The following is a 13,265-nucleotide window of genomic DNA, read 5'->3' on the forward strand; positions in this document are numbered from 1 at the left end:
TTTTGCAACAGTCATGTCACCACTTGCATCTCAGTTCTTCCACCCGCAAAGCACACTGAACACTCTTCTTTCACCTTTTGTCTCCTCTGAAATATAAATCCCTGAGGAGAAACACTGTGTCCTCATGTTTATAATGTGCCTGGCATAAAGCAGTCACAGTTTTTGTTAGTGGCTCAACTACCACTTATACTAAGTGATGCAATAAATGACAGTGCTTAGTCATAACAAAGTTTCTATTTTCATTCAAAAGTCCTTGGAAGAACTTTTTTTTTTTAAAAAAACTATGATTTAAACCCAAATAGTGGGAAAAGCAAAGCCTTCTTTCTCAAAAACGCATGACCAGCATTCTCGCACCTTCTTGCAACTCCAGATCTCCTCTCGCTGTATCTCCCAAGACCTTGCCCACATTCTTATGATGCCTCCAGTTCCTCCCTGGCCTCTAATCCTCAGCTGAGCAAGAGGGAACATGAATTGTGGCTGGTTCAGGAGTACACATCTACTGACTAATCAGCTGGTATGATGTGATGACTAGTTGACCTGCAGGCCAGTGAGAACAGATAACGGTTGAGCAGGTTTTCCCGCACTAGGGACTCGTTAACGAACAACTTTTTACTCAGGCATCAATTTTCAACAAATCTAAGAGCAAATTCTCCTTCTTGGAGCCCTTGAGCTCTTTCCCAAATTCGGCTGACCTGAATGAGGGTTCAAAAGCTATTTAAAGGAAATTGAAAGATTGATAGCATAAGCCATATAGTCAAGAGATCTACCTAACCTATGGAGGAAGTCTCAGTGCAGGGAACAGTAAATACAAGATGGCAGTTTCCATTAACATCATCTAATCATGTATCACAAAAAATAAAATCCATATAGATTGCCTTATTATAGTGAACTTTTCATATTCTGAACACAAGAGAGATTGCCAAAAGAGTTCCTCTTTTCCTGAAAATCTGTGGTATCCTTACCCTGTGATTTCCTCATGTCTTTTGTGGCTAAAGCACGATTCCCATGCGGAACACTGGTAAAATCAGGATTGGTCACATTGTTAACTCTCAGCTCTTGCCCCAACGACTTCCGACCATAAGTATTTTCCCCAGATCCTCCATTGACACTGTAGCCACCTGTGGAAAAACCAATATGAGATTAAAACAGGCTATCACACCATATATTTAGTAGGGTAGTGTGTTATGAGTTATTCAATTCATACGCAAATTAGCAGCCCTATCCTCTACCACCTTCTTTAGCTTCCTTTTTCACTTTCACATGCAAAAATGTTTTGTTATGCCCTGTAAGTTTCCAGGTCACATATTCAGAATGTAATCAGTCTTTTTTTGAAGCATATGAAAAACCTCTATTGCAATGAAGTTTAACATCCATTTTGTTGCATTTGGAGTTTTCTTATTATTACTTTTGACCCTGTATTTTACAAGGCCCTTCATGTCAAACTGCTAGTACACATGGCTAGAAACATTCACTTACTTGCTCCTTGATTATGCACATCAAATTTCCATTCTGTTTTTGTTATAAATCCACCACACAGGCTCAGTAAAATGGCCAAAAAAAAAAAGGAGAAAGCTTTTAAAAAGCCACACATTATTTATACGTAGATTGAACAACTCCCCCTAAACATCAACAGTGGATATTTTCACACACTAATACTGACATTATCTTAAATTAATTAAACTCAATCCTACATTCTCCCACTTGAGATACACATGGTACACCTTTGGTAACAATATAAAATGGAAATAAAAGTGTCATTTTGAGTAATTCAATTATTTTTACTCCTAGATCCACAAGAATTTACATACTCAAATGTTGAAACCAAAGATTTTTCCAGTCTGCCACACCACTTTGAGGGGCAGGTTCCTCCTCTGTAGTACTGTGGAGAAGTGAAACTGTCCCCTGAGCCTGCCCAATACTTCACTCAATGTATTAGAGCTCATTTTCGAGGCAGCTGTGCAGGCAGCTTTCTAAAGTGCCTTCCCTGCCTGACACAGGGAAGAATCAACTACTAAAATTAAACCCAGACAACAAAAGATATGCAAGACTTCTTTCAGAAAAGGTATTTCCACAATTCCACCTGCATCAGTGTATAAAAGAAAGTCTGGGGAAAAGGAGAGGTGGCTTTCTGCAAAAAGAGGCAGCCTACTGAGACTACAGGATAGATAAAAAAAAAAAAGTTCAAACATCAAGGTGAATCTGGACCTTAGTAGATGTAAAGAATGTCATCCTGAAGGCAAAGCTTTTGATAAAAAGAAGCTGTGAACTACCAGTAGAAGTCTGTGTATTTCTATACACACGGGACTACCCTACCATTACAGAAAATCCTGTGCAAAGTCTCAGTTGTAATTAGTTAATTACAACTACAGTAAAGATAATTTGTGTATATTTGGATTTACAACATTAAACTCAATTTTTAAACATAAACTAGCATGTATGCCACCTTAATGTTATTTTGTCATAACAAACCAACACTGCTCTATGAAGGAAATTACTTGTAACAGCAATAATTATATTTATGACTAAACAGAAGTGTATCACTAAAATTCAAAGCAACAAAGAAATTAGTTTAACTGAAGATGTCAGATAATCATGCATTCAGACCACAAACATCAACTATCAAAACCAGACATACTACCATATACTATTGGAGTTATTTCATACTTTCCCTGTAGCACACAAAATAGCCCAGCTTTTTTGGTTGTCTGCAAAGGCACGTAGTATTTGCTATAGCGTATTTGACATTATCTTAAATGAATTAAACACAAAACCTATATTCTCCCACTTGACATATAGATCGTACATCTTTGGTAACAATATGAAACAAATTGTCATTTAAAGTAATTAAAAAACAGCAGGGCAATCAGGTTTTTCAACAATAAGGCTGTAAATATTACATTATAACTCTAGTTATCTCCTAGTCTGAAAAGTTTTTGAAAATCCTAATATACAAAAATTCTATTAATTTCCCTTTAAATGTTAAATCTGAGACCAAATAAGAATATGATCAGCTATGTCACGGTTATTAATTTTAGCATAAATATGCAGATACTGCACTAGTATTCATATGTCATGGTATCTTTTTAGCACTAAGGACTCTGAGCACATCACAGTTATAAATCAAAAGGGAGGAGAGTGTCTCAGGAAGGGAGAATATCTCATCTATAAAAACCCAAGAGCCTTCTATTTAGTTTTAAAAACTTAAAAATTCCAACTCCACTATCTTGTTTTATAAAGTAAAGGGGAGACGACAAAGGGGAGAAATCTAATTGCAGTCTTCACGAGCTAATGTGAAGGGTTATTTAAAGAAAAAAAAAAAAGACAGCCAGACTAATCTTACAGATGCAGAGCAAAAGGACAGGAGTCAACAGTCATAAGTTGCAGCACAGGAAATTCAAACTGGATATGAGAAAACAATTATTTACTAGAAGAGTGGTAAAGCACCAAACAGGCTGCTAAGGGAGGCTGCAGAACCTCCCATCCTTGGAGGTCTTCAAACCTGAACAACTTCCAGAAATTATCAAGTTGGAAGTCATTTTTATTATCAACACCAGAAACTGGGGCGGTGGGGGGAAGGGGGTGTGGAATATCTTCTCAAGGATTCTAGGCACTTATGACATATGGTTATCCAGGATAGAAAAGCTAGAAGTTCTTAAAATGAAAATTCCATGCTGGCAGATTGCAACAGATTAATTGAAAAATCTTAGTAAACAAAGAAACTATTCTGCAGCTGCAAGCTTACAAATTTCTCCAAAAATAAAAATGAACTAGAGATACTTGGAATTTGGTTTTATAGTACAGAATATCCTAATCATATCTTTTCAAGTCACACCTGAACAAAATAGCATAGTTCAAGTGCTGAGCTAGCAGAGACATGCCCTGTAAGACACAGTATTTGAGGGAGAGAGAGGTGCATTTTTCTTTTCAAATGGCACTTTCCCAGCAACTTCACAAACTACCTTACTGAATTTGTCCGAAACTTACTATTTCACTATACTGCCAGTACGTTCTTTAAATACTTGCACACTTCAAAGTTTAAGAATAACCTACAATGCTAGTCTGTGTGAAACATAATAAAACTCTCCTTGTTAGCAGACACACTGACAAATATACTCACTTTCTACGCAGTTTCTCTGTTAAGGTTATCCAAATCTTAAGGTTCTCAAGGTATGCAGATAAACAAATACCTGTTTCATGCCCCTGCCTCCTATTAGCAGTACATACTACTTATAAAAAAAATAAATTTGCATCAGCACACCCAGCTGTAACTTCCCCTAAGATGTAGCAATTCTTTACAAATAGTAACAGGGCAGAGAAGCAGGGGGAGTGCGAATGCTTTTTAGGTTCCTGAACAGAAACTCCCACACTAATATTCCTGTGAGATTTTTTTGAGTCTGGCCTGCCTGAAGATGATTTACATAGTCTAAAAAGTGACTCTGCAAGTAAAAAAGCCTCCTATTTGATACCTGTATCTGGCAATTTAAAAAAAAAAAAATCAGAATACAGATTTCTTTTTCATAAAGATGAAAAAGATATGATTCTGAATTTTTAGCTATTTTCTGGAGAAAGTATTTCCAGTCTCAAAAAAAAAACTCCAGGGGAAAAAAAAAAAACCAGAAAGAAAATTGTATGAACCATACATCATGCAATTTATATGAAGTCAGACCGAGGCACATAGAAGTAGAAATTCTCATTAATGACAAAATATAGATTTGATTCCCAAACAAAGATTCCAGTTTGCTGCAGTAAAGCTGCAATAGGTAATATATCAGATTAGTAGCCCATTTAATCAGGCAGTCCATTTTCAATACCAGAAGCACTAGACAGAATTCAGGAAGAAATTACAACTTGCAGACCAGACACATCCAGAACACTATTCTTTAGGAAAAAGTGCTTATTCTTGTTAATGCATTAAATCTTCTCTTACATTCTTCTCCTAATGCAACTGCATATTTTTCTCAGTATTCATATCAACCACAACATTTCTTTGATCCCTGATAAATCTCTCAACACAGTGATACTGTGGCAATGACTTGTATCAGTTCACTGCCTTTAAAAAATAAAAAAGAAAAAATTCTCAACAATTTCAAGTTTACTGCCTTTCTCTGAATGTCCCTTCACAATTTACACATGACACAGCAATCTGTATACCTTTTTCTTCATTCTGTATGTCAGTGTGGACTCTGATATCATCGTGTCTTTGTCGAGACACCACAGCTGAATTTGAGGGTTGTAATCCATAGGAGGCAGAACTGCCCCGATCTCTGGATGAAGAGTATTTTAAATTGTCCTGGTCAGCTGATGCACTGTCAGTTCTATAAAGAGAAAAATATTTTTTTTTATGTAGGGGTATAACAGGAGTGGGATTCACATTCACTTATAAATGCAACATATTTAAATGACAATCCCAAAAGTATTTTCCTGTGTCAAAAAAAGTTGTACGTCTAACCTGCTTCTTAAAAAGTGACCTTAAATGCACATTGGGATTAGAATTGACTAATTATTACAGCAACACGCAAAGGAAATGCATTCTAGTGCGCCAGTGCCTTTCCTCAGGACGTTCTCAAGCCTCTTTCCAGTTGGATGCCTATATAAGGAAAAATTACTTCCCAGAAATGAAAAATAAAATACAGCTAGGTATAGGTATATACCACAGCAAGGCGATACAGTGTCTATCATTTGTGAAAGTCATTACTAATCCACACATTACATTTACATAATATGCTATGGGCCTTATTGAGCAATGTAAAACCACTTATTAGACGGAGGTGTTACTAGCATGTAACTGATAATCAATATAGGAATCACATATTAAGTTTTTGCAAAACGAAAACTGCAAAACAAGAAAACAGGCTTTACTGTGGAAAAATGTAAAGCCAGAGTTGTTATTCTTTAGAGTAAATGTTTGCAGATAAAAAGTGAGTTAAAAAATCTGCGTTAAGTTTAAACCACTCTCATATCAGAAAACTGATTTATAGCCCAGAATAAACTTTTAAGGAAAAAGATGAAAATTATGAAACCAACTCTTCTCACTGGACGTACTAAGCGATTTCATTTTTAAAAATACAATAACTTTAATATACTAAACTCTGAGACTTCAGAACCTAAATTCAACTAATCACTTTAAATGCATTCTTACAAGCAATACTGGAGGTTTTACATTACAACCAGTAAATCAATACCCATCCAAAACAAAAAACAGCAGAATTTCGTTCAACTCAAGTATATTTGGAATCAAACTATTCAAATTATTTACAGAGGGCTTTTCCTAAGCAAACTCTAAAGATCTTCTATTTTTATTTTAAGCTTTGGATAGTTCATTTGATTACTTAACAAAAAGCAGGACAGATTGTTCCTTTTCATTCCTGTAAATTAACTACAATTTGTCTAAGGACAAACACCACATGTTATTGGGAAAAAGTCTTTCATTTTTACTTTTCAAGAGAACACTGTGATTAGAACCCGTGACAAATTCAGGGAAAAGGAGTTAAATACATCTCAAGGCCAAAAGGGAAAAAACACAGCTAAAATTTTTGAAAAGCCGTTGTTACTTAAGCTGTCCTGAAGGGTTGCTATTTTCAAATATAGCTCATCCTCAGTACAACTGGAAGAGTAATACCATGAGGGTTGATATTTGCAAAAACAACTGGAATTAAAGAAACACCCCCCCCTATTTTATTCTCTTGAGAGTGTTAAAAGACCGCAAAAACAACTGGAATTAAAGAAACCCCCCCCCCATATTTTATTCTCTTGAGAGTGTTAAAAGACAACACGCTATCAATTTGGAACAGGGTTCGAAAGAAGAAAATTGTGGGTTTGCCCTGTTCTCACAGTGAAAGGTTGACACTAGGTTGCTTGGCAGGTATTATTCCCTTTTGCTGTATAAGCAAATTCATCTTTAGATACACACATTAAGACTCTTTTCCTCATTCAGCATTCACTGTGGCATCACATCTACTGTTTTGTTGAGCACTTGCTTGGACTATATTATAAAATAGGCTATGCTACTCAAGAGGCAAAGCCTTAGTAAAAGTCTTTGCTCATGACAGTCAACTAGGACTGTAGAAATACTTATACGGTTGGACCTTCATCATTCACCTAAGGTATGTTGAACCACAACGAAGTTCTGCACTGTACCTTCAAATGGTATGAACTTTAAATGTGCCTATGCCATGTGCAAATTTTCTAGTCAGCTACAGAGCCCCCAGATTTTCTCCCTGCCCTAAAACCTCAGGAGACTTCCAGCTCACTTTAAGTAACAGCAGAGTTTATTACGGAGGATTCAAATTATTTTAGCCTTTCAATGTAACAGACTGACAAATTTTCAATTGGTAAATTTAAGTACTGATGGGTTCTTAATAGCGTACCTCCCCAAAGAGCATCGCTTTTTTTAAGGCGATGTGCTGTAGACTGTATCATCTCCAATTGTCAAGCATTAAATCTGACATTCTTAAGTCTGAAGGCAAGCTGATTAAACGTACAATTTTTAAGACTGTTCTGCGTATCCCAATCAACTGAAGGACTACACATGTTCTCAGCTAACCTCACTTCCCACAGCACAGCCTTTGAACGTTTTGTAAAATTTTCCATTGTGGTAAAATACATAAGCCTATTGTTTCCCTGGGAAAAAACCACACACTCGCCTCGTTCTGTCTTTGGGAACAGCTTTCTGCAAGCTAACCTGTTCACACTTTATCACCCAACTAAAAGGTGAGCACAATTTTATTAAAAATGTGTAATTGTTCTTCTATGTATCAATTTAAGGAACAATAGTTCCCACTGAAAACATTGTTCCCACTACAACAAATGTGTAGCTCAGATATGCAGCAGTTTCTGCCCTTTCTTTATGAGGCAGAGAAAAAAACGCGTCATAGAAAGATACTGTTTCCAGAGAACGAGGTTCTGTGACCCAGCTGGCTGCTATGGTCCTCCGTATTGCTTTGAAGGAGGATTTTGAACTGAAAGAAGCTTGCAGTAAGATTCACACCAGAAGCAGAACCCACCATCTCATGGGCCTGTGCATTTCTAGCTGTCCAGTGATGCACACCATTTCTCAGGTGGGAAGCAAATTTAAGAATTGTACTGTAGCTCCTGCATCAGCACTCTGGGAGTTTGTGGCGTGGGCTCATCAAGACCTGGGGACGCGACCCCAGTACCTGTCACCTGCGCCTGTGCTCCCCTACCGAGGAACCCAAACACCTGGGTGACACAGGACAGTGCTGTGCAAACTCACAGCGAACCATGGTCTGTGTGTACAGGACGAGACATTTAGTTTTCAAATTTGTTTCTGAAAAATGCCATTTTTCATGTCAGTAACGTATTCATGATTTTGAAAGACAACCACTTAGAACTCAAAATGCAGCCACTCTATGGACAGGTACTGGCCAAGGTCTTACAAATAATTACTTTTTCTGCCTCCCTCCACCCATGTAAGGTACACTGCAGCCATTCCACCAGGCAATAGGAAGAACCGTACTCCCAGCTACCTCAGCTCATGCCCGCATGTCAGGAGGGCACTTTTCCTGTTCACCTGGCAGTATTTCCACTTTCATTACATTGTGCCAAGCAGATGGTAGGTTACGTGACAGATGTAACACTTAGCATCATCTTTCAAAAGAAGTCTATGTAACAACAAATTTATCAGTTACATACATTGACATTGTCACAGACTTGAACAAACATTGTATACTAATAAAATCACAACATACAATGTTAGCAACAGATAAGCAAAAGTACAAACACAAATGTGATATTAGACAAAGTAGGAATGGGAAATTACAAGGATGAACATGACGATGATTACCTTATACAGTAGCTTCAAAATTTGCCACTTTATGAGACACTATTCTGTTTTATTTCCACCTGAAAAGCTCACTGATGGATACTAAGCAAAGTACTTCAAGAGCTCTCATGACAGTTTTCATCTGTGCCTGGCTCTGGGTGGAAGACACCTGACTACCACCAACACCGGCACCAATTTCCTGCATACACTGTTCTAGCAATATCATTTATACAGAAGAGATCGCATTCGGTTTTCTGCAGGGTAATTTTTACCTTGCCTTTATCCATCAGAAAAAGAAAATAGTTCACCCACCTAAATAAGCAGAAATGGCCACTAGTTCTCCCTAAAAAAAAAAGCTACTTAATTTTTTTTCCAGGGATATAAAAAAGGACAGTTAGACTTTTCCAAAAGTAAGTGTATATCTCATTCCATCAAAAGCATCAACATGATTTAACTAGCCAATTTGTATGACTGAAGAAAGCACGGCTGAGAACTGGCTTTAAAAAAAAAAAAAATCTCTTTATCTAGAAAAAAGAAAAATAGGTCAATGAAAAATATATCATGTTTCTTTAGTTATATGGAAACCTTAAGAATTTTTGTCCAAGAAACTTGTTACAATCAATCTGTTGTATACTATTCATTACCTGTAGCTCTTTCAGAACGACCCTGCCATATGGATATTATTTTGAGACAAAAATAATTTAATTATTCTATTTGATTTTATTTTATTTCCAAGTACAGGATCTACATGGAGGATTTATTCTCAGACAACTCTACTGTATGAGTTGTATTATTGTTCAAGTCAGTCAATTTTACTTACTTATTTGCTCTATTTGCCAAGTTTATTTGCTACAATGCAGATAAATTCTTCATTACTTAAAATCTTTACCAATAAAACATTTAAAACTTAGAATCGCTGTATCCACTCAAATTAACAGCTTCCCACCAAGTTTCTGACCTTTCTTCCACCAGCATGCAGAGCAATGACAGCCTTCTTTTGGCATGCTCTTCACTTGGTCCATCTTGCCAAGCCCAAGCGTAGCTGAACCCACCCCAAAGCCTAATTTTGTTTGTACTCCTGTGTTGAGAGAGCATGAGAGTTTAAGTGGCCATGTTTTCTACTAGAGTAATAACAACTAATTAACTATTTTCCTACTGCAATTCTTCCATCTCCATTGCTGGACAACTACCTGCAGTCACAGTAGCTTTTCAAATCACCTCTTGATTCTGCATCACTCACCTCTTACACAGTAGCTCACCAATTTCCTTCTGTCCTGTGATGGACATTAGGAGGGAATGTCAGGGAAATGTATCACATATATGCAACCCGTTCTTGTTTTTCCATAGGCATCTTCTGATAGCCACTTTTGTACACAGGATATTATGTTAGCTAAATCATTGGTCCAATCTAGTATGGCTATTCTTCTGTGGAAGGTTATCTGCTCTCCAAGTTCCTTTTGCTTCCCACTGACACGCTTTCATCTTTCTCACATCTCATGCTCCTCTGTCTTCACATTAAAACAAAGGCTTTCACATTACAAACTTAGGCTGCCCCATTTTACCAAAAAACAAAAAAGCTCTTTGATCTCATACCTTCTCAACCTTATCAGCATCTCCTTCAACACACTCAGGTGTGAAAGGAGATCAAGAATTACTTGTTGCCAGTTCAGAACTGAACCCATTCCTGTTCACCATCTCCCACGTACAGTAGACTGAATCTCTCTTCCCAAGGTTTCCATTGACCTGTTCACAATGGCACCTCACAACTCATACTGCATCTCGTTCTCTAAGCTGGCTTCAACATCGCACACTATTTTTCTCTCTCTCTCCCCCTATGTACACATCTGTCTATCTCACCCTTTGCGCTCTCCTCTCTCTCAACTATCCCTGAAAAGATGGAGAAGCCTTACCAACTTTCATCCTACATGACTCTACACCGATTCTCAGGTAATTTCAGCAACATCCTCAAACATCTCTATGTTGTCAACTTTCAGGTCTCTCAGTTACCTGTCCAAACTAAGATTTCAGCCTATTTCTAACAAAATTTTGCTGTGTACTTTGTTGTACATGCAAACGCAGAACTAGAGTCTGTCTCAGTTTTCCTTATACACAGCACCCACTACTATCACCCTGCTTGTCGTTCAATGTGTTAATCCAGCATTATGAACAGATAATATCCACAACAACTAGTGCTTGCCTTTCGTAAAAGACATGTCTCTGCCCTTCACAGCCACGTAAAAAGCACTGCTCTAACCATCACTTTCTTAGCCCATTTGCTCTGATGAGTTTCTTTGCTCCCTGCCAATACCTCCCATTCTGTCTTTAATTAAACACAGGGTACTTGTCCTCAGTTATAAAGTGCTAGCCAAAACCACTCTCCTGCTTAGGTTATAAGCTACCTGGAAGGAGAGCCATATTTTACTGTCTTGTCTCATGGTGTCTAGACCCATGGGGACCTAGGCGGTAACTTGGTTTGGCAGGCACCGTGCTAACAGAAATCAGTAATTCGTAACACTGACTTACATTGCATGAGAAGGATACACTTCATTTTCACGAATGAATTTCAGTACTGAACCTAGTAAGACACTTCTGGAACTTTTCTCAGATGTGAAAGATTTTCTTTTTCAACTTTCCCATATATTCCCCTGCTAACCTACATTTATGATAGAAGAGACAGAGAGGTCCTGTTAACTAAAATCCTATCTTCCTTTCCTCACTTTCGCCTAAGAATAAGAAAGCCATGGTGCTAACCTGCTACCCTGCACTCACACTCCTGCTTAGTACCACCATAAGCACATGAAACTTGCTTTGCCACCCAGAGCATTTCCTATCAAAGGCAAGTATTGCTTGTTTCAGTATATAATTAGCCTTTAGTACTCTACGGAATTAACTCTGCTCCCATGCAAGACCTGCACACTGACATGATTTTATTTTTTCCCCCCTGAAGTCGTAGCAGGGAAAATGCAGTGAGAGCTGTCAAACAAAAAAGAAAAAAGAAGTAAAGGTCTAGAAAGCTATGAAGATTAGAAGAAGGGAGAACAAGATCTTATCAAGCCTTCTCAAAAAAACCTCCCTGTTCTCCATCACATACATCCAACATTTATCTAAAAAGTTTTTATGTTGCTATTAATTTAGACTCTGGTACACCTCAGTGCACAAACAAATATGCCCACATATATCAGGACAACTTCTTCCTCCATAATACACAGCTCTGTCAATACACACACTGTAGGAAAACCAGTCCACGTGCATCTGACAGATATGACTGCATTCATGCAGGCACCAAAAAAAAAAAAAAATCAAGTTCTAATTAAAAACTACTCTCCTTAAATACGGATGTGGGCTCCAAATTTCAGTTTCACACTGTTTTCACCCCAAGTCCCAATGCTGATTAGTATTACTAAAAATTGAGAGGAATCTGGACCCAGTAATGACAATTGAGCTAGTCATTTTTACAGACACAAAAACGTGCGTTTGAAAACACAATCACCTGTGCATTAGCAGTTCCTTTTTTCCCCTTTAGGAACTTGAAATGACTACAATTACTGCAGTTTTCATTACTTTGGCCACGTGCATTACCTCTTCCACACCCTGCAAGAAAGCATTTACCAGCAACATCACCTAAGCTAAACGAAACTAACAGTCAACAGAAAAGAAAGGGGAAGGAAAGAATACAGGAGTATATTTTGTGTTGCGGGGTTTGTCCAAGAGCATATTCGAAACAATCAACGAAAAAGAGACACTCATGCCAGTTTTATATAGCACATCTCCTTTCAACCGTGCATGTGAATCACTTTTAAAAGTTAGTTAATGCCAAAAGAACAAAGACTGATTTAATCTCTGCGTCGTTCTTTAAGCTCCTAGTGTAGACTCACAGGTTCCATATCGCCAAAGCTATCTTTTTGAGATTTAAAAAATTTGAGCATAACATATGGAGAAAAATGTGCTCTGTGTTTAGGGCTGTGTGAACATTTCTGATTCCCGGGCTCTCTCACCAGATTAAAAAAACTTATATTTACAGGAAAGGATAAAGTTAAATTCTTCCAAGTGACAGGATCAGTGAAGAGGTGTTACCCATTTCTTAGCAGGAGCTCTAATCACACAGTGTGATGGAAACAGAACTAGACCCTACCCATGCTATGAAGCTCCCCTAGTCTGCCACACTTTCTCTACTGCTTTCAGATTTTTGCTTCTGCTGTGGCTTTTGGGATAATTATTTTAGCAGCCCAGTTTACAGCAGCTGTACTTGAGAGCTAAGGAGGCACCAAACTACAGCATTGGGAACAGACCAGAATCAGACACTGAGGTAACAGTTTAACTTCTTAAACGAGCCTTATCACCAGGCAAAGCGTTTCTGCAGCTACACTCCTACTTTCACCCCTAACACAACTGAACCTATTGCAGACAATGCTGTATTGGAAAAAGTCAGTTTCCTAACCCCTGTAACCCCTATATTTAGGCTAAAATATAGAACTTGTTAATT

The 13,265-nt window shown here is 37.7% G+C and overlaps 1 protein-coding gene across 1 annotated transcript in view; it reads right to left on the bottom strand.

The window, feature by feature from the left end:
• Positions 1 to 5,315, bottom strand: part of SMG1 (SMG1 phosphatidylinositol 3-kinase-related kinase) — a gene marked incomplete at its 5' end in the record, with an annotated part of 59,003 nt that extends 53,688 nt beyond the window's left edge. Inside the window, 2 exons of the mRNA XM_009577821.1 lie at positions 963 to 1,118; positions 5,152 to 5,315. Of these exons, the coding sequence (XP_009576116.1) occupies positions 963 to 1,118; positions 5,152 to 5,315 (320 nt within the window). The remainder of the gene's footprint in view (positions 1 to 962; positions 1,119 to 5,151) is intronic.
• Positions 5,316 to 13,265: the final 7,950 nt, after the last annotated feature.

This window comes from Fulmarus glacialis, unplaced genomic scaffold, assembly GCF_000690835.1.
Source record: "Fulmarus glacialis isolate BGI_N327 unplaced genomic scaffold, ASM69083v1 scaffold8465, whole genome shotgun sequence".
Lineage (NCBI taxonomy): Eukaryota > Metazoa > Chordata > Aves > Procellariiformes > Procellariidae > Fulmarus > Fulmarus glacialis.